General features: G+C 42.9%; 1 protein-coding gene across 3 annotated transcripts in view; it reads left to right on the top strand.

The window, feature by feature from the left end:
- Window positions 1–22618, top strand: part of foxj3 (forkhead box J3) — a 75731-nt gene that overhangs the window by 40752 nt on the left and 12361 nt on the right. For 2 of the 3 annotated variants that reach the window (XM_051414332.1, XM_051414330.1), the window contains exons 3-7: window positions 2951–2986; window positions 12746–12820; window positions 15805–15888; window positions 17348–17449; window positions 21338–21466. In XM_051414332.1, coding sequence (XP_051270292.1) covers window positions 2951–2986; window positions 12746–12820; window positions 15805–15888; window positions 17348–17449; window positions 21338–21466 — 426 coding nt within the window. The remainder of the gene's footprint in view (window positions 1–2950; window positions 2987–12745; window positions 12821–15804; window positions 15889–17347; window positions 17450–21337; window positions 21467–22618) is intronic. The other variant, XM_051414331.1, reaches the window with a different exon arrangement.

Here is a 22618-nt window from a genome sequence, read left to right as displayed (position 1 = left end):
CCAGCCGCAAGGCCACAGCCTCTCCCCACCAGTTAATTGCATCTGAATTAGTCCATTAATGTGGCCGTGTAGAGGGATGAAGGGGTGCACGGAGGTGTCTGGCCTCTTTTGACCACTGCAATGTATTATTAATGGGTCAGCAAGTCTGGCAGCTCTGCATTAACTTGGCTAATGGACTGTAGGGTGGGTCTGTGATTCCTTTTCAGAAGGAAATCAAATATAATACATATTACAGGGGGAAAAAAAGCTTCTTGTAGGCTTTTTTCAGACTTTGTTAGTGAGAGCAGAGCAGTGATTTAAAATGAGCCGTTGCTTCTTGCTGTTTCTTTGTGGTTTTGCTCCCTACTGACAGGTTGCTCCAAGACCAAGGTTACACTCAGTCATCTCCCTGCACCATGTACAGTAATGTACTTTGCTAATGAAAAGCTAAGTATCAGATCAGATTATTATGGATGATGGTAAATGGCTTACTTTTTTCTCTTCTTGTGTAGTAGCCTTCAGGCTACTTATATTCAAAAGGCTGGGGATGACTGTAGTTAATGTAAGGGTGAATTGCATGACAAGAACACAGCCAAATAAGAAAATAAAGCCCTTTATCTAGCTGATGCTCATCTTTTTCTACTGAACACATAACTTTTTGAGGAATACACACCCTAGTTATTTTGGAAAACTAAGCAATACCAAGTAAAAAGGAGATCAGAGGTACCAGAACTAGACTGGTGAACATGTTGAACAGGTAATTTCCCTCTGTAAGATATTCAAATGCCACATTTAATTCCGATACTAGAGTTTCTTTAACTATAACAAAGGTAATGGAATTTTTTTTAATCCATCTGCACAGAAATAAGTGGTGTACAGCTATAGTCACTGTTTGTTTCTCAGCAGTCAGCAGTCAGAAGAATATGACTATGCAAAGATAGAAGGTTAAGGAGTGCATGACTGTTCTATTTATTTTCAGTCTGATGGTAACGTGCATATTGAGCAGCTGCATGAGCTCTGAAATGTTTATGTAGACGTGCAGGAAAAATAAAAGGTCAAAATGTCTCAGTTTTTCCTCTCCTCAATATCGTGTGTTTTCAGTAGATCTGTTTTACATTTTGTCTTCCAAACATCACATTTTACTGTCTTGGTATTTCAGTGTAAAATTTGCTGCTTGCTACTTAAGCCTGCAAAGAGAAGACTATACATTGAAGTTGCACACAAAAGGTTTTCTGTGCCGTTTCTTTATTTGTCTAATTCTTAAGTGGACAGTTGGCACTACCCCGTCACTATTAGTAGCTGCAGTCAGTTCTTCATTGTTAGTGGGCACTGTAGTCAGCAGGCTGCTGTGAGCCATTGTCAGAGGATAGCATCAGAGGCTCTTCTTCTGGCTGATAATTAAGTGGCGTACTGACAAACGGCTTTCATCAGATCCCTCATGTGGAACTGAGAGCATGCGAAGGCTTTCAGGGAGGATAAACCAGAGGACGTCACTTTGCCTCCAATCTTTCATGGCCTTGTGCTGCCTCTGCAGTGGAGGAGGAAGGGAGAGAAAAAGCGCCCTGTGTAGTGCAGGAGGAAAGTGCGAGGCCGCGTTGCTCAGAAAACCAGACTCAATTTACAGCACTGTGCAAGGCGGTTTCTCTGCGCTGATATTGTCAGTCTGTACTGTACCAGTTTCCCAGCTTGTCTCGGGTGACCAAGCACACAGTATGTGCTACGTCTTTTTTCCCATTTGAGAATCTGTCAATTATTTTTGTTTCCTCAAGGCTGATATAACTTGTGATGACTTTAGGCGCCGAGTGCATGAGAGTAGATTGACAGAAAGAGTTTGAGCCGGAGTGTGCTATTGCGACAATGACCCCCTTAAAACATAAAATGTACAGTCACTACAACCTCCTTGCACCCAATTGTCACCCATAAAATCAAGTTCAAGATCAATGCTGTTTGCAGGCTTCTTGTTTTTAGATCGTATAAGCTATATGGACATTTATTGTGTGTTTGCCAGACAACTGTTACCTTGAAATGTGCATTGCAATGACGTCTATATGCTTTGCTTTGATAGCTAACGTTTTATCGGCTGCTAAAGTGGAAACTGAAAGCTGTTAACAGGCTCATTTAGAGGATATCACTTATCAGAAGTAGAAGATACCATCCACATTTGGACTTTTGATTTTAGAATTTGGAGTAATGTATTTGTTTTCCTTAAATGTGAGCTAAAATAAGTTGGTCTGATTTTCTAGATACAGATAAATTCTTTAAGGTTATCTTCAACCATGATCCTCAGTTTTCTGCAGTGGATGTTCTTCACTTTTATTTATTTTCCTGACTTGATTTTAGTCTCGCCACGTCTCAACCTTTTCGTTCCAGCCTAATCTACTGTGTTGTACTGACTGGTTTACTGTTCAGTCGTGTTATCTTTCACTCAATCCTGCCAATTTCCAAAGAGGTCCGTGCCCATCATCATTTCTTCTCAATTCTTTCTGGTTCATTGCCAATGACAACCCTGTCGAAGGTCAGAGATGTTCAGAAATAATCCACTTAATGGAATAATGCTTCACTTCTGCACGCTGCACTGTGCAGTAGTGTAGCAACTGTAGCAACACCAGAGGTTGTACAAAGCGCTTTGACTGTGTGCAGTTTGGCTCTGAGCAAGAGAGTGAGACAGAGTGGGAGAGACACAAATATCGGCAAAAGAGAAAGAGAGACAAAGACAGATAGCTCTCTGAAGGACTGTGATCAAATAGGCCTCATATGAGTGGCTCAGGGCTTTTGTTGTAGTGTGACCTGCCATTCAGTGTTGCATTAAGTGAATTTTTCCCCCACAGCTTTTCAAATCTGCAGTGACTGCTTGCCAATTTATAAGGGGAATGCTCGAATTTCAAACGTAGCATTCAAGCCAGGGCTGTAACCTCGAGTGCACCTAGAAAATAATGCAGAAGTTTTTTTTTTTTTCCTTGAATTTCTGCAGGTCCATTCCAAGGTTGGCCTTACAGCAACAAAGCAGGTAGGGAAGGGAATGTGGGTGCATGTGCCTGAGTGAGATTGAGTTCAGAACATTTATATTGGAGCTTTTGGTCTCTAACCCCACTGCTTCTGTTGAAAAGGGAACATCCTTGGTGCAGGATTCATAAACTTCTTATATGCCACTGGAGAACTTTGGGGTTTTTGTTTTGGCTCAGCCTATTGTCTGAGCTGTATAGGATGCAGTATCCCTGGATTACCCTCAACAAAATTACTTGGCAGATAAAGTTGGATTGCTTTGCTTACTCGTGGTGCCTCAGAATAGGCAGGTAAGCTCAACGTCTACTTTTACTATATGTTTGCAGACCTCTTTGGTTAATGTGTATCTGACGGTGGTTAATGTGTAGACGGCCTGGTCTAATGTGGCCTGCTCAAGTTATCTGACGCAGTGTAGTGTTGCTGTAGACTGCTGTGGCGCACTTGTATTTATCTATAATAAACGTCTCTCCTTACACATCTGTCTGAGGTGGCTTTTGTCCACTGCCGAAGCACATTTTGTACCTGCAGCCTCTTCTGTCTATCCTCTTTACCTTTCCTGCAGTTTGAATGTATGGAGCTGGCCTCTGGAAACACTACACCTGTGGAGGCTGATGCAAACCAGTGACCTCGGTTGTCATCTCAGTTGGCTCCCCTGTAGTGGCAGGGGAACTTTGACAGCTTTGATTCTTTATTTTATTTTTTTCTTCCTTGTTTTTATTTTCATTAATTGCATTCTGTAGTTTTTAAAAAATCCTTAATAATAATAATAATAATAATAATAATAATAATAATAATAATAATAATAATAATGGTAGGTCCAAGCATCTCACTATAGCAAATGTTTTTTTGATGTTGCTGATGCTGTTGTCACTTCTCCTGATAACATGTACTTTTTGAGTCCACACATGATCGCTTATCAAGCTAATTTCTTTCTTGCATGAATTGCCCTCATTATATTAGCCTGCCAGTGAAAAATGGCTTTAATTTAGCCAAATGCTCACTGTTGGAGGGGAGAGAGAAAAATACAATTTCCCCATAGTGTCATCTCCTTCTGCAGAAGTGGCTGTTGAGTTTTAATTACTATAATACCTCAGTGTGCTACACCAGATGACCCGGGTCTATATAGAAAAAGTTAGCAATCATTTAGATTTTTCTGGTTTGCTTATTTTCTTTTGTCTTTGCATTATGGACTTAGACATAGAGTTGGAATAACAAGGTATTATATGTATGACAGATTTCACCTTGGCATGTATTTTTCTGCAGCAGGCAAGCAAACTGTTGATGTTTTATTAAAACTACATACAAGTGAGTAAAGATCAGAGACTATGGGGTTTAAAACCTAGCATGCCAACACATTACTACTAGATGCCAAGGGAGGCAGATCAAATACCTTTGAAGATGGTTAAAAAAATTCAAGTTGAAAATCGTTATAGTTGACTTCATTGGTATTTGAGTGCAGGCTTTGGGTCTCTCGGTAGCTTTTCTAGATGCAAGAGAGCTTTGCGGTGTGTTGGAAGACAGTATGGTGTCGGTGGGGGGGCGGTGTCACTGTAGTCAATAAGGCTTAGGTAGTACTAAATATAATTAAATATGTCTTTAACATGTGCTTAATGTAATTGCTTCTATCACTAAAACCAAGAAAACCTACTTTACAGTCACTATTGGAGCCTTTAAGACAGGTTTTAAATGCTCAAAATGTTGAAGCATACAGCACCCTGGCTCTCCTTTGTCATCGCGCAGCACATTTTCATCCAGTCAGTCAGAAAAAGCCTTGTTCTGATGGACTTAAGGTCACAGCTCTTCTCACAACTAACAGGATTAAATCATCTGGTGATTGCACCTGGACGAACTTACCTTTCTATACCTGTGTGTATGTTTGTCCAATCGTTTTTTTTTTTTTTTTTTTTTTTTTTAAAGCGGTGCCTTGCTGAGCGAATGCTGTGGCATCCCACATGCCTTCCCACACCCACTACAAATAGACAGCGAAGGTGCTACATTCCATGGCCTCGGTGCAGATCCCTGAGGCTGAGGAGTATGTTCTGTGTTGGTGGGCATGTCACAGGGTCCATATAAAATAACAAAGGCCTAAAAATACAGTAATCTGTGTGTGTGTGTGTGTGTGTGTGTGTGTGTGTGTGTGTGTGTGTGTGTGTGTGTGTGTGTGTGTGTGTGTGTGTGTGTGTGTGTGTGTGTGTGTGTGTGTGTGTGTGTGTGTGTGTGTGTGTGTGTGTGTGTGTGTTACTGTATCTCTACTGATTCACTTCCTGTTTCCTTTATTGTGGGCTTGCTTGCTACACTCTTACCCCTTTCTGTTTTTCTTTCACTCTTTCTTTCTTTTTTTATAATTTCCATAAATCTAATGTGAAATATTCAAATTATTTTGATTTATTCAACCATTTAAAGTCCAAAGACATTCAGTTTACTATCATACATACTTGCGTACATACAAGGAATGCAAACAAATCCTCACACCTGAGAAGCTGAAGCCATAGAATGTTTGGAGTTGCATTTGAAGAATGACTTCAATGATTAATCAATCATTAAAATAGTTGTCAGTTTATTTTCTGTTGATTGACTTATCAACTTATTGATTATTTGTTTCAGCTCTAATGTTCTGATAATTATTGCAATATTATATTTAGTCCTCATCCCCTTGGTTGATTTTAGTTTTGATTGTTATGATAATAATGATTCCAGTTCTAATTCTGCATATTGATTATGAAACTGTTTAACATGTTGCGTAAGACACCAAAGCTAAATATGTTGAAGCAGAATCTGCCTTTTATGTCCAGAAGAATTAGGCTCCTATAAGTAATTTGTCCTGTCAGTTATTTTTTACTGATGTGATTTTCTTTTTCTTTTGTTATGTTAAATATAGATAATAAAGGATCTTTTATTTAAAGAAAAAAATCTAGTATTTTTACGCTATGACTGGGACATCTTCTTGCAGCAGGAGATGCTTCGTCCTTTCCTCCCTCGCAGGAAATAATTTTCACACAGTGATTCAATTTCACTGTTTCACTGCTGTCTACTGTGACCTCTCTTTAAGCGATATCTGTGGTCCACCATATTGTAAACACCATACATGTGCATTAACACCTGCTTGCATATCTTGTCTTTCTGTCCATTTGTTATTCCATTGTTTCACTCATTCATTCACTCGCCCACTCTATGACCAGTTCTTTCCCTCCCTCTCACCATTCATTCATCCGAGAGATCTTTCTGTATTTTTGAGCAGATCTGAAGCATCTATCTCAGCAGTGGCTCAAGTCTTTTATATCGCTCCATCATTCAGACTTGCTGACAGGTCAATTAGAGGTTGAGGCGCTATCCTCCAAAGTGATTGTACTTGCAAGAATGTTTGCTTTGGTTTGTCTGATCTGTCATTTTCCCCTCATCTGTTCAGACACTCCGTAGAAGATATTAGATGTGGCGACACAAAACTGCACAATATTTTTTACATGACTGTTTTGTTCACTCTAAATGTCTCGTGGTACATCCTGTCTTCTATTTTATAGTTAATGAGAAAACACATGTTGATTTCATACAAGCGGGATCAACTGAAAATGGGGCAGTTACTTTAATTTTGTGCCCAATGTCACCTAAGCCAAACCATGTCTTATGCTGAGCTTTAATCTGTGCATCCTTCTGCTTTTCTCCCTAGATCCTTTCTTTTCTTTTTTGGAAATATGAATTGAACTCAGGAATCATTTTGCTTATATTATGTATTTGTCTGTGCAGCTCCTGTAGCAGAGGTCATTGTAGTGTTTAACCACTGGTTCCTGACACCGTTCACCACCGCCTATTTCGTCACACACTGCAATGCCAGGGAGAACACTTTGATCCCAAAGACAACAAATCCAGAAGCATTTAAGTTCTTAACACTTTAAGAGCACCTCTAGGTCATCTCAGGCCTTCACGTGGTCTCAGGAATGTTTCAAGTAAACTCACAACTGGACTAGCAGCTCTTGTTGCTTTTTGTTAGTTGTGGGAAATGTAAGAGTGGGCCGTGTGTTGGTTGGTTAGAGCCCCCGCACACTATATTTTTCCTTTTTTTTTTTTTAAGCTTTGAGGCATAAAGTTGCAGGAAGATTGTGTGAATGTGGGAAGGCCAGGAACCTACGGGGGCACTGATTTACTCACGTTGGACCACAGTGTGACTCTTTCCTCTCCCTCGGTTGCTGGTGTTCATCCCTATGTCATAACCGGTATGTGTACATACGTGTGTCTGTCCCAGCATGCCGAGTTCGCTCCCTTGGGTCCCTGACCGTGTGCACAGGGTGCCTCCTACTCCCCAGCTGTGAGGAGCAGGGCTCTGACATGGCCTGTCCCTTTAGCTCACTCTGAACGTTTGACACGCCAAGCGCAGAGGTCAGCCTGACCTACTTTCCCCTGGCGGCCCTTCTGCTGAGCTGCAGCGCTCCTCAGCAGGGGGGGCAGCGAGGGCGGAGCTGCTTACGCCTCCACTGCTGTCCTGGTGTGTTAAATCACCGCCATTTGTTAGGAGACACGTTCCAGTGTGTGCGCATGTTTTTTTTTTTTTAGGTGTGTAGGAGTCATCCCACATACATAGACTCACTCACACACACACACACACACACACACACACACACACACACACACACACACACACACACACACACACACACACACACACAGGCTTGTGCTGAGGTTGGATATGAAGAGCTCTGTGGGGGTTGCAGGTAGATGCTGGGCAGCACTTGGGCAGGACCCCTGCAGTGAGCTCTGTCTGACTCACTTTGTGTACCACTGTTCACACCCTCTGACCCCTTCTACCTACTTCACTTCCATCTGTACTGTAGATCCACTTATACCCTTATACCAACTTAGCCCACTGTCTTAAAGCAAATACTTTGTTCTTGCACTACTTTGTACTGGACTAAACTAACTGGTAAATCTAAGGAGCTGCTGCTCAAATGCTGACATATTGTTTATATGCGCAGTGGTAATTGGCCTTAATTTTTCATGAGCCTATCATTTTCTTGCTCTCCCTTTTCTCTCCTACTCAGCAAATACGCTACGATCTATCAAATGCAGCGACTGTCGCTGTCATCGTGTTTTCTTTTTCTTCCCTTGCTGCCGTTGTAATATTTTAAAGTCCCTTTTTGTTCTGGTTCATCTCTTCGCCTGCAAGTAACCCACAGGCTGTTAACTTCACGCCACACATGTGTCTACAACAGTAGAAAGAGTTTGTCTGACACAGTATGGGACATCGCAGGGCACAGGGTCTGTCAGGAGGAGAAGAGAGCAGGCAGGCACAGTTCATTAAAAAGTAAACTTCTAATGTAGCAGCAGGCCTCGGCTGCTTGACTGTATCAATGATTTAGGCCCAGCAGAAGGTCTTTAATGGATAGAGCCACCTCTCTGTGCAAGTTCAGCTGCTTCTGTCTGCCTGGCATCAAGTGGCACACACACTCCGACACACAACGGAGGCTGTGAAGGAAAAATGTTTTTTAAGTACTTAAGTGTGTATGGCATTTTACGTGTTACATCACACACACACCCTTCTGCTCAGACACTCCACTGTTGGACGTGGCTCAGGGTTTTAAAGTAGCATAGGCTGGCTAAAGGGAGAGCCTTGTATCTGTTTGTCAGCATCCACTATACATGATCACTTTCTGCGTTCACATTGTTTTATTCATCTGAACTAGTGTTGAACTGTGACAAGGCAAGGGACAGAGTGCAGCTAAAAGGATGGGGTCTGTGTAATGGTCCCGTCACTGCAGCCTGTGTAAAGTAGTCTGGGTGGGTCTAGGGCAAGGCAGAACATCTATGAGTCTGAGAGTAGGGCTTCCTAGGGCCACCAGATAACTATTACTTTGCCTGTCTTATAGTGGATACATGTGTCAAGTCTATGTGACTTCTCAGGTCAGATTCTACAGATTAGCTTTTTGTGGCTTGATTACGTTTAGACCACATAGAGTCATGATCGCAGTGCTTCCGTATCTAGTTTTGAAGATCCGATAGCATAGGGACCAAAATATATTGTGGTTTGAGACCTTTCCATGAATGTATTCTGGTGTGCAACAAAGGTTGATTAGGTTTTGTATGACTGTGGTAATACTCAAAATAAGAGGAACAAGAGCAAAAATTATTTGTCAGTCAATTGATTAATCAGTCAACAGAATATTAATTAATATATAATTGATTATTCATTGTGTTTTTAAGAAAATATGTAAATGACTATGAAGATATCATTTTAAAATTGAGTTGGTTCTTTTTGACATGTCGTAGACTAAACAATCAGTTAACTGAAAAAGTACTTAAAATCTTGTGTGTAGGCGTAGGACAGCCTGCTGTTATGTGACTTGTGAGTCTGTGTCTCTTTTTACCCTGTCCATTGTATTTTGTGTTATTGTCTTTGTCTGTAAGGATTCAGTTTCCTTAGTTCAGGTTCAGTTCAGGTATTTGGGTGATACTCCACCCAAAATTGTATCACCCTGCAGTCTTGAACGGTGGCTGTTAAAATGTTGCCTTTTGCTTCTTCAGAAACAGTAGCAGCTATGGATACCTTGAATTTGTATCAAAATGTCCTACAGCATAATCCACTTCTCTGCTGTCCATACTCATGCTTGTGACCTGGAAGGAGCTACATAAACCATGTTTTTTGGTTGCACATAAAAAGGTACAGCAGAGTAGTGGCTTATTATTCAGGTGTGTAAAGAGGTTGCATTGGACAATTTTTCACCACTGTGAAGACTTGTCATTTTTACATTACATTCCTTTTTTCCAGACACTTTTGCCCAAAGCGACTTAAAATAAATGCATTCAACCTCGAATAAGAGTGAGATGTCAACAAATCTGTGAAATGCAGCCCTCTTAAACAAACAACTAAAAGCATAAAGAGCTACAGTACACTTTCGCAGGACAATGATAAGACATGAGACATAAGTAAGGGTCTAGTCTGAAACGAAACGGAACGAGGGCAGTGACTCTGCCGTCTTGACTTTGGTGGGCAGTTCATTCCACCGTGGCAGAGCCAGAAAGTGACCACAGGGGCATTTGTGCTCCTTTGTGCAATGGTTGCACCAGAGTGCAGGATTTGGCCAAGGTTTCGGTCGGAAGTAGCAGTTCCCTTCACTTTCTAGCAGGCAAATTTTAAACTTGAACACGATGCAAGGAGCAACCAATGTCCAGCGCACGAAATTAAGGGTGTCCTGTAGGGCTGGGCGATCTGGCTTAAAAATAAAATCTCAGATTTTTTTCACACCAAACCCGATTTACGATTTTAATCAATTTTTTTGTAGACTGTTTTTTAGCGGGTGTTTGTGGGCTGCGGTCCTGTATATCTTGCAGAGAGCAACATTTCTCCCACTCGGCTGCATGCCTCTGCTTGAGGTGCTGGAATAAATTAGTACTGCTACCTTTTGGTTGCAACAGCTTTCAAACAAACTTTGCAGTGGGTCGTGGTTTGTTCGCTGTCGGACGCCACAAAACCAAACCAGTTCCATGACACTGTGCCTTTTTTGGGGACGAGCTCATCCTGGTTGGCTGCCGTGTTGTGTTTATCTGTTGAGAGGCGGGGAAGGGGTCAGCACACTCTGACCTACGGGAGCCCAAAGGGAGCGCCGGTGTTGTGGAAGTTCAAGAGAAAACCGATTTTAACTAAAAATAAATCGTGTTTAACTGCGAATTCAGATTAATCGATAAAATCGATTTGTCGCCCAGCCCTAGTGTCTTGTTGTCCTGGGTACGATTTAAAAATGGCAAGAAAGAAGATTGTCTTGGACAATTTTGGGACTGTAGAGAAATGTATTGTTACAAATTGTTTGTGTCATGGAGTATATATTTTCTTGCTAGATTTAGTGTCTTTTCAGACCCTCTTAGTGACTTTATTTCTAAAAAGTGACAAATTTAGCAACTTATTCAGACCATCAAGGATACGGGGAAAATAATATAATATATTGTATTGCGCAGTAAGTAGGTGTGGCATGTGGAGCAGGTTTGAGGTTCTCTCTCACTCTTTCTCTCCAGATCTCTGGATTAGGGTGTTCCTAGAGCTTAGCCTATATGTAAATAGTTTGTTTGAGCTGGTAATATTTAGTGTTCTCCCTCCCTTGTAGATTTTTTTACATTGTCACTTCAAATATGCGATGTCCCTGTAGTGAGTTTGTGATTATTTGACTAAATAATATTAATGTTCAAAGTGTGTGTATGTAAATTTCCATCACAGTATATCAATCAGATTTGAATTTGCGCTGCAGTTTGCAGTGATGCATTTATTGATCAGTTAAAAAAAGAAAGAAAAAGAAACTTAGCCAACCACTAAAAGAATAATGAAACATTTTTTTCAGATATAAGTACAGGGAACAGAGTGAGTCAATGAAGTGATGTGAGTTAATTAAACAGTTATTAACTATATTCATCAGGTCGAATGGAGAAAAAAAGGCTTTTAAGTCTGGGACAGTTGAAAGTAGAATTTGAGACAACTGACACTGAGTGAAAAAGTTAACTTTAAGCCCTGCCAATGTCGTGAACACATTTTTGGGGATCCATTGTTGCATGAAGTCTTTGTGAACGGAGCAAACTGCATATTTTTTTTACATCCTTCTTTCAAGCCTGCAGGAATGATTGTTTGATACTCAAAAGACAGATTTTGGGTTGAGTTTCACTTTCAGAAAATATTCCCTTCTGGCAGGGGAACAGAATTATTTTGACTTATGGCGCCAATTTCCACCTCTATATTTTCTGTTGGAGAACATTGTTAGACTTTTTCTGGATTACATTGGCATTTCAGAGTGATTTAACCAGCGAGATTGACAGCATTACAACGAGGCTGTCATTATCATCCCTCCTGTGGTATAATTGCTTATACTGTTGAACAAGCAGCTCCCATCTTTTGCACTTGGGGGTCTCTCTCTGTCTGTCTTTCTCTGTCTCTCTCTGTGTGCCTCCCTCTACTCATCCCTTGCATCCGTTAAACTCATGAGAGAATCCTACAGCTTTTCAGTGTGACCATCTGTCAATACCACTCCATAAAGTGGAGTGGAGAAACGTGTGCATCCATTGGCTCTTGTAAGCCCTTCGCTGGCCTGCCTCCAGCTAGTTCTGAGGGCCTTGCTGTAGCTGGTTAACCCAGGTCTGGAGCGTCGCTCTCCAGCCCTTGTGGCTACTTCAGCCCACCTCGCCTCCCCAATCAGGCAGCTGGATGAACCTCCCTCTTCAACGCTGTGGAGTAGCTTGTAACACTGTAATGAGTTAACTTTCAGAATGATCTACATAATTTATTTCCTGCCCCCACAGGAGCTCGCTGAAGCATTAATTAATATCAGGCCCTGGTATCAGCAACCATCCCAGTGTGGGATTCCTTCTGGCTCCTATTTTTGGCACCAGTGGAATTCAGTATATTTGTGCAACCAGAATGCAGTTTGTTGGACATTGATGAAAGTTATTGCTTCCTGGTGGCTTCGTACACAGACTGAGCTCCTGTATGTGTGAGTGAAATGTGGACACAGTTGTAGGCCAGATCTTACGCCACTGAAACGAGCTGACCTCGATGACAGGAGCTGTGACTAAACCTTAATGATACATGCCAACAGGTTGTATGCCCTTGTTGCTGCAGCCACTCTTACTCTTGTTATTCTCCACTCTCAAGTACTGCAGACTTATTTGTGTAATCTGATTTTTGATATGTAGTTCTCACCAGCTTTCTCTCTCTCTCTCTCTCTCTCTCTCTCTCTCTCTCTCTCTCTCTCTCTCTCTCTCTCTCTCTCTCTCTCTCTCTCTCTGTTTTCCCTCACAGAACTCAATACGGCACAATCTGTCATTGAACAAGTGTTTTCTCAAAGTGCCTCGCTCCAAAGATGACCCAGGAAAGGTGAGACTTTTAAACATGAATGTGATTATGAAAGGAGAAGAATGCATGTCATTATGAAAAAAAAATACAAATAGAAGAATGTGTTTAGTTTCTCAGCTGGCAGAATTCACCGTTTGCAACATTTTCTTCATGTGTATCATGGTCTCTGGTAGAAAAATGTTACCTTTGAATGGCTGCCAGGACTCTGACAGTCTGGAAATGCATGGCATGCTCGTAATCTATTATGAACCTCCCACCCCCACAGAATTGCATTTCAAATGTAAGGAGAGACTATTTTTTTTGGACCAGCACAGACAGCAGATGTGGGTGAAGTGAAAAAAATTTCAAAGACTGTTAAAAGTGGAGCTGTAACAGGGTAGAAGTCAGGTAGTCCTGCATCCCTTAAGTATTTGATTCAAGGTGCTAAACCAACTTAGGCAACAACAAAAAAAAAATCTGACCTCATTTGCACTCAACTCAGCTCTCTGTCTCTCATTTTTCTTCTCTGTAAAAGGATGTCCAAGTCCAACATGTTAATTTGACATTTGAATCTCAGTGGGAACACCTACAGTTGCTGTTTCAGCCTGATTTACTTTACAATCTGCAGCGACCACAACCTGATAAATAGTGTCCCCCGGTCCGCTGAGTAGTTCATGAAGAAGGAGCCTATGGGGCCTATATGTAGTATGATTATATGCATAGGTGTAACCATATGTAGCCTAACCCAGATTTCATCTCGGCACTGTCAACGCATATGCTACATATGCTTAGGGAACCACACAAATAATTACACAAACACACACGCACACGTACACACCGACACATGCATGAAGAGCTACGCCTAGCAGTGTAGAGGATGGGGACTGAATGCTAATTTCATGTTTTGCTGTAATCCTCTGATATTGACACTCCTGGGAGCTGCTCCACTAAATACAAAATAATCTATTGCTGTATGGATCCCATTCCAAATGCATGGCCAACATGCTCGCATCCTTAATGTTTAATTTGGAATTTTCCTCACTCCCTTCTCCCCCGAAGACAACTTCAAAGAGGCGCTAGCCGCTCTTGATATGTTGCATCAATATTGTAATGTGGCAGGAATATGAGAACTGCTGGTTGGATGAGATAGGAGAGTCATGTCGCTCTCTGTCTGTCTGTCTCTCTGAGATGGTGTAAGAGATGACAGTTGGTATTGTACATGCACACACTCTGTCTACCTCGGAGGTAGGAACGCAGCCTGTGAAGGCTACCGTTAAAAATCTTTATTTTAATTGGTCTTATGTTTCGGGCCTGGAGTTTCCAGGATGACCGGTGTACTTGTTGTGTTTGTCTTTTCTATATTTACACACAAAAGGGGAACTAGATGACATCATTTATGTTGATGTATGAAAATGAGCTGCGTCATTTATGGGAAAAGAGGACGTGTTATCAGGATCTGTTTAAAAAAAATCTTTACAGCAGCCTTTGTTTTATTGCTGCAGAGAATATTGTGGCTTTGCTATTTTGTTGCCCCAGACTCCACGGACACACTTCACTTGGCATTGCTACAGTATATTGCAGTATATTTGTGAATAATTTAATGACTCTTTATATGTTTTTCTTTTTTCCTGCCAACTCTCTTGGGGTGGGTGTAGGGAAATGCAGAAACTCCCCTCCCATGAGGGTTAACTTAATATGTTCTTCCCCCTAATTAAAAGGAACACCACCAAGCCTGGCTTTGTCTCTCTGAGTCCTAATTTTGAAACATCTGCATCTGTACCCCTACAATTAACCCCAGCATCTTAACACAAAGATGGATCACATGTAGAGGCACCTTTTTACATACCTTTTACAGTGAAGCTTCTCGTAGAAAACACGGGCTGTGTAATGAGGTTTCCACTGCATTTTACTGTAGCCTAGATCAAAATGAGATGTTTCTTCATCTTTGGTTGATTGTACTGTGAATTATTCTTCCCTCTGAGGAAAATGTTAATTGACCCCAAAGCCTTGCACATATTAAAACTTATAATTTTAACCCCCTGACAAATATAGGCCAAGCCTGGCTTTTCATTTTAACAATTGCAGCAGTGGTGTATGTGAACTGTGAAAATAACCGATTTGCTGGCTTTAACAAGAGCAGGCCATTGTGTATGCAGTGGTTATTGTATAGATACTTGAGATACAGCTTGTTCTATGGCCTCTCCTGTTGTTCAGAGAATTTCATATGGAAATAACAATTATTCTCTCTGCTAAGGAAGTAATTTTAAAGGTCCTGATCTCACTTTCTCTCGACAATTGAGATTTTATCAGGGGCCATATGAAATATTAAAAATGAATTCAGAACTTGCAGGGCCTTAGGGTAAAAATCTGTACTGTAAGCTGCTTTTCCTGTTGGTTTCGAGGAGGAACACCATTGAAAAATAAATTAAATGGGGCCGAATGCAAAGATAAATAATGGAGCCTGGTTGTGGAATTGCTCGCTGCAGCCCCAGAGCCAGCCCCAACTGTTCTCTCCTTGATTAGCCTCGCTCAGACCTTAGAAGAAAGCAACACGGCAGGGCTAGCGCTGCCTCAATTCCTGGGCTGAGACTGTGGAGCCTTCATCCTTGGCAACAGCGCTCTGACTCAGTACCTGAGGCTGAGGAAGTAACGGCTTCAGGAAAGGCTTAGCATTTCAGCACCACCAGCTGCCCTCACCAGCCTCTCATTGAGGAGCAGCCGCAGAGGAGGAAAAGCCAAGCCTTTCCTACTAACAAAGCCCACCCACACGCCACACAAACTCACAGCTATCAAGTCAAATAAAGGCTCGGGCTGATAGGACTGACTTTAGCAGAGCAGATGAGGCCTCTGATTTTCAAATGAAGTTGTACCAAAGCAGGTAAGTCGCAGTGCCAAAGAAAGATCTGGTGCTTGTGTCCTGTCATGCCAGAGAGAGGAAATGTCTCAGTCTAGTGCAAACATCCTAGGGATGTCACGTGAAAAAGCAATCTGTTTTTTCAGCTCACACGGCTTTCTTCTGTCTGCAGGGGTCTTACTGGGCCATCGACACCAACCCAAAGGAGGACGCCTTGCCTACACGGCCAAAAAAGAGGCCGAGGTCTGGAGAGCGGGTGAGTGTGATGAGACAAACTCTGCATATTCACCAAGAAAACACATTTCTCTGCATATGCTGTTCCTCTGCTAAAGCTTCTGCCTCCATCTCTATTTGGTTCAGGATTCATCTGTGCCTCTGTGTCTCTACTTCTGCTTCCTTTTACCCTCCTTTCTCTCCCACTCTTTCTCTACCACACGCACACACACAAACACACACACACATACTCAGTAGGAGTTCATATCCAGACTTTATGTAACTGCCTCTCCATGCTGCTTCGCTAGCCTGTCATGAAGTGGGGTCCTTATTAATAAACTATGCCCCAGGCAGCCGTTACATACATTACATTCTGCACTCACTTTTTTTAACAAACATCAATTAATGCAGAGCTGTGTGCGCCGGCTATTCTGAGCGGGAGCTTTTGTCTTTAATTATGGATGAGTTTCGTCCAGCGTTACGTACAGCTGTAGAGGTTTTAGTGAGCAGCTCAGATTGACCTGGCCCTGGGGCATCCCGGAGCAGCGGGCTCTCGTCTCCTCCTTCCCCACAATGTGGCTGACCAGAGGCTACAAGGAAAGGAAGAATCTGTTAGGCTGGCGAGGCAGACTCACGCACACACGCTAACACACGCCATTGTCTCTACAACACACACACACACACAGACGCACCGAAACTACATAAAACTTAACATGCTGTTGATGTAGTCGCCCTGCAGCATTGAAATACTATCACATTCATTCAACAACGTGCATCTCTTTGCTGGTGTGAGACTTTATACAACACATGGTAAAGGTACACTAAAAGTACATTGTTTTTAATATGCAGCTCTGCCAACAGTTTCAACTAAACCTCTCCTGATGCAGTTCATTTGAGCCTGACACAAAAGAACGCACCAAGTGAAGAGTGTGTTTTCTCTAGGACACATACGCTGTGCTCAACCCCCCCCACCCCCACCCCACCCCACCCCCGACACTGTCTGCCTACAAGGCATTCCATTAAGAGTCTCAGACATTGAAATTGAGAGTTTGTGAAATCTCATTTATGTTTATCATGAATTAAAAATGGTATTGTTGGCAGCCAATCCTCTTACAGTAAGCAGTTTTGGGAGACAGGCATGGCAGAGTTATCTCTCACAGCAAGACGTGTGTGTGTGTGTGTGTGTGTGTGTGTGTGTGTGTGTGTGTGTGTGCGCGTGTGCGTGTGTGTGCGTGTGCGCGTGTGCGGATGGGGGGCTGTCTCCATCTTCTCAGAAAGCACAGTTCAAATGTGACCTAAATAAAGGTGTTGCTTTGTCATATGACAATAGTTCTGCTTTTTTTTTTGTATCATGCAGATGGATATGTTTCTGGTCTAAGATTGTCACAAACATAATACAGGTCTTGCAACCTGCAGTGGGATCTCATGTGTTTAATAATTGGATGGTGTTGAATTTTTATTATTTTTTGTCTGCCTCCACACCCCGCCCCCAACCCCCACAGGCTTCTACGCCGTACAGCCTGGAGTCGGAGTCTTTGGGGATGGAGTGTATGATCTCTGGAAGTGCCTCTCCAACGCTGGCAATCAACACTGTGACTAACAAGGTACTACAACCAGCCATCCAGCCTCCAGCTCCAACACACACCTGGCTACACGGCTGCACCCTGACCCCACCCACTTCTCCAACCACCTACAGCACTATTCCCCACAGAGAGAGGAGCACTCTAGTGGAGGGGAGATGCACACACACGCGCACACACATACACACACACATATACACACACAAACAACAGCACACGCTCATATGCCTAAAGCTTCTCTGCAATGCAACCCACACCAAAATACACAACTATCTGCACTGCAGCACCTTTTTCCTCTACAACAACAGGCAGCAGGCTCTTGTTATCTTCAGCACGGAAACATGATCCTCACACTGATACTTAGCACTTTGCAACCTGATAGACCTTACACTGTCCCGTGCAGACTTGCAATAGGATCCACCACACGCTGCATGGGATTTCTGTATTCACACCTGTAGTGGAGGTTGACGCCTAGAGTAGTGTTTCTCAGTCTGTGACCATATTATGCTGCCACATTACAGGTGACCACCCCTGCTGCTGGTTCTGTCTGCTCTCTGTTGCTTTTTTTATATGTGTAAAAGCTTGGAAACACTTGTACATCACAGAGCAAAGCTACAGGGACTGCTAGCTGTTAGCTGTGAGTGTGCCGCTCACTCTGAAATTTAAATAGGCTTTTTAACCTTAAGCTCTCATCCTCTGAGCCCAGTGGGGGCAGCTCTCAGGTGTACTTTTAAAAAGCCTACAAGAGTGGCTTATTCATTTGCTGCAAGCATTACAAAAAAACTCTTTAACGTGAACAGGGGTGTTTATAGGATGTGTGTGTGTGTGTGTGTGTGTGTGTGTGTGTGTGTGTGTGTGTGTGTGTGTGTGTGTGTGTGTGTGTGTGTGTGTGTGTGTGTGTGTGTGTGTGTGTGTGTGTGTGTGAGACAGGAGTCAAAGCATATGTCAGCTGGTGTTTTAGCGTGTGTGTACATGTATGTAGAGTATGTTTCAGCTTGTTTTGGCGCGTGTGTCAACGGCGAGTAGCTAGCGGCTGCTTCTATGGAGAACATGCAGTTTTTCATGTTGCTGTTGCAGACAGATTCACAGGCCTAAGTATGGAGAAAGATGACCCTTTTCCCTCTCTGATTGCTACAAACAAGCACTTGCCGCAGCACCAGTCTCCGCCAGCAGTGACAGCATAATGAGGCCCTAATGTAAAGAGCTGACAGTTTAAAGTCTGGACTCCTGCCATCAAATACCTCCAGTCAAATAACTCAGAAAAGCAACAAGCAGAAAATATTAAAGCAGCACAAAATATGACTACTGTGTGATTCCAAGAGCTGATGAAAACGAGTTCTGATTTGTCTCTTTATGTTCACTTGATTGTGACAAAAACTGTTACGGTGGTAAAGTGAACAGAAGACAAAGTGTGATAGCAACAGATCTGAGGCCCTAACTCCTCGGAGAGAGCTTGTTTCTCACTGTCTTACACTGTAAACACACGACAGGCCACGCCTCTTTCGGTGCAGTGTGCCAAGCCACAGGAATTCCCTCCTCTGTTTTTCTCTCTCCTTTTCTATTCCAGTCTCTCTCCCTCATTCCCGCCTTCTCCAATAGACCAATGGGAGACGCTGGCAAGACGACTACTGAACCAGCAAGAATCTCTTTTCTCATTCTCTCTCCTGTCGGACATTCCTCACAAGATCCCTCTTTTTCTTGTGACTTTCTCACACACTAGACTCAGATTTTTCTTCTCCCGCCCCCCTCCAAAGGTTGTGTTCTGAGGTGGCCCCAAACATTGGCGTGGATGTGATGAAACTCTGGCACTGAAGTGTGATTATGAAGCGAAAGAGGGGATTGTTGGAAGTGTGTTTGCTGATAAATAGTCTGTCCTTTTTCCCCTCTTCTCTCTGTCTCATATCCTTTCCTTCTCACTTCCTCTGCCTCTCCCTGTCTTTTCAATCCTGCATGCAGGGATTGTGCTGAACACTAGCTGGCATTGTTGGAGACACCTGGGCCAATCTTGCTTTGATTTCATAATCCATGTCTCATGCTCCAGATTAGGCCCCCATGTAAAAGACACCTCTGGCTTTTTACTTAATTCACTGCTAAGAATAGAACTCTGACTCGCTTGCCTGCTAGCTAACACCGTACACAGTATTTACTGTGAAGCTGCTCCTGCCTGTATGAGCATGCCTGCCTCTGTCTGTGTGTTTTTGTATGTGTGTGTGTTATCCTACCTTTGTGCACATCTGTAGCTGTAGCAATGTATGTGTATGCCATATGTTTGTGAATGCTTCTACGTGTGGGTGAGATGTGACTGGGAGTTTGTCTGTGAGGGTGCGTGCTTGAGTGGGTGTCTTCACTCAGGGGACTCTGGGGTCTGCGTAAACCACAGAGCAGTGAGGTTTTGAAATCATCACACTTTATGGGTGAGTAGAGTAAAAATAGATTGCGGTGAGAGACTTAAGGCTAAAAGCCTGTTTTATGACTTCATTACACATAACATTTATATTTTTGTGCCACGCTGTTTTTGATTAGCATTGTAGGACTGATTTTGTGGACGTGCTTAAGCCTTCAGTCTTAGCTGCTCATTGAGTTCCCCTTCACGCTAATGAACACTGGAGCCAAGCCCACACTGAGTGGAGGAAGGCTAGAGTTGCCTAATGAGCTTCTCTTACTACCCCCCTATTCTCCTCTCTCTCAGCCTCACCCATCTTCCTTCTACAGTATTGCCTGGATTCAGCATTGTGTTTTTTTGTTTTTTTTATCGCAGTATTTCTACCTCATTGTACCAGCTCAGGAGCCAAGCTCCATATTAAAAGCTTAATATGAACGGACGGTCTCACTGCATGTGTGGGTCCTGGATTTGTACCAGCATGTTAGTCAGTGGGCCAATCAGTCAAGAGCAGAGAAAGCAGTCAGAGCTGCCTGGGTTTCCTTGCCTCCTTGTGGCCTTTGTGGTAGCTCGCTGAGCCTCAGCAGAAAGACAAGAGGCTTCAGTCCACCGCTGCTGCTGAGAGGCACGGTGCTGGTTAGGGCCGGGCCAATCTGCCTGCCTGAAGGCTGCTGCCACTGCTGTCTCATTGTGCTGAGCACAGAGCCCACTCTGTTCCACTCACAGAGATGAGCAGAAGCCACCATGCTGCACTCAGTCATGGACAGACACACACAAACACATGCACACACACCAATCTTAGAATGCCAGGCCTCTTCCACTGCAACACCATCAGTGCATTACTGCCATTCCTTTCTCACAATACAAAACTCAACACATGGGCAATTCTCTGTGGGTATCATTAATTTCATTATCTCGATCGTTCTTCTTACTATTGTCTTAATTGTCTGACGGCGCACTTTATTTGGGAAGGGTGGGTGGACTAAACCTTGTTAGACAATAATTAAGATTGTCGTCCTGAAGTGGTTCGGCTAGTTTTGCTGCTATATTGAAAGGTCAGTGTCTCGGCTGCACTGAAATCCTTTGTTAGCTGTCCCAAACGGATTTGCGCTTGGTGAGCAGATGTGGCTGACATCGCCAGTAGTGTGACCTTTAGTGATGGGAATGTCTCAGCTGTCTCCAGACCCCTTTACACATTCAACTGGAACCCCTCAGTGACTGCGGTGGGTGTTCAGCAACACCCTGTGTCTCCCACACACACTCTCAATAAAGTGAAAAGAAAGTACCCTGCTCTTATGACATGTCATTGCATGCAGCAGACACACACACACACACAGACACACAGACACACACTCCGGCTTTACGTTTCCATTCTAAATTACATTGCTTAACTATAGCCCAACATTACCTTTCGTACCCATTGTCTCAGAAGAATGCTGACATGTTCTACCATCAGCAAGTGTGAAGATGACATTGGTAATCTTAGTGTGTGTATGGGAGAGAATAAACCAATTTACATGTATGTGTTTCAGGTGGCGTTGTACAACACAGACCAAGAAGGGAGCGATAGTCCAAGAAGCAGCCTTAACAACAGCCTGTCTGATCAGAGTCTGGCCTCTGTCAATCTCAACAGTGTGGGAAGTGTGCACAGCTATACACCGGTAAGACCACTCTTCACAGGGAGATAACTCTACAGTTTAGAGGTCTTTGCGTGTGTGAAAATCTGGACACAATCTAAAATTGACCTGTGGAAAATCTACCTGAACCCAACGTGTCTAAATTAATTAGTTAAAGCTACAGTCAGTGATTCTAATCCATCCGATTCAAATCAATTCCTTTAAATGTAAATGGGCTAAGTACAAAGTGGCTCAGACCGAGCTACACAACACTATTCCAGCCAATCAGCAACAGGGGCGTTCATGGTTGTGCACAGGACAGGGGGAAGGGGAGATGAGATGGGGTAAAAAGAGGGCAGTGGGATCAACAGGGACGATGCGTCTAACACATGCTAATGTGCTGAACTCCACAACAGGGCTGTTGAGTTCAAATATCAACAGTCTTTCTCCTTTGCTGACTCCACCTTTTAAGACATTGACTGTGAACCGCTGTGTTCCCGGTTCGAGTCCAACTGGGGACATTTGTTGCATGTCATTCACCATCTCTCTACTGAGCGCAATGTGAAAATGCATGCCCCAAAAATAAATCCAATATGAGAATACCAGAGGTTGATGAGGTACGATCCGAAATGTGTATGAACCTGAATGCATCCAAAGAGGAAGAGAACACTGCCACTGGCAGCAGCATGACGCACCACTAATTAACGAGCAGCCGCAGAGGTGATAGCGAGTTTACTGGGATCCATATCCATATTGACAGACAGACTACCCGATCCATTTAGATTGCATATAGTTTGGACCTGATCCAACTTGAGTCCCGGGGCAGGTCTAGTTACATTGACTGACTGGACTTCTGGTTCCTTTGCACCCATCAATCTACACCTGGTACAAAGACAGAACAAATAAGGTCCTGCTGTAGCATCTTTTGTTGCCTTTCTACAAATATACTGTGACCTTGCAGTGGTTCCCAACCCCTTTTCTTGAAAAGGACCTCTTTTCTATCATTGAGTAAACTGACGAGCCCTGACTATTTTATGGATATTACAGTACAGAACAACTGTTAAAAGGAGCAGTTTGAATGAATTTTGAGCAGATTATTTCCTGTAAATATTACATGAGAGGTGTGTTTTCTGATGGTTTTAGGAACTTTTTATACAATTCTGTATGACAATCATACATTCTACCTAAGCAAACAAT

This window comes from Dicentrarchus labrax, unplaced genomic scaffold (assembly GCF_905237075.1).
Source record: "Dicentrarchus labrax unplaced genomic scaffold, dlabrax2021, whole genome shotgun sequence".
Classification (NCBI taxonomy): Eukaryota; Metazoa; Chordata; class Actinopteri; family Moronidae; genus Dicentrarchus; species Dicentrarchus labrax.
Note: the sequence above shows the minus strand (reverse complement) of the source record. Positions and strands in the feature narration are given on the sequence as shown.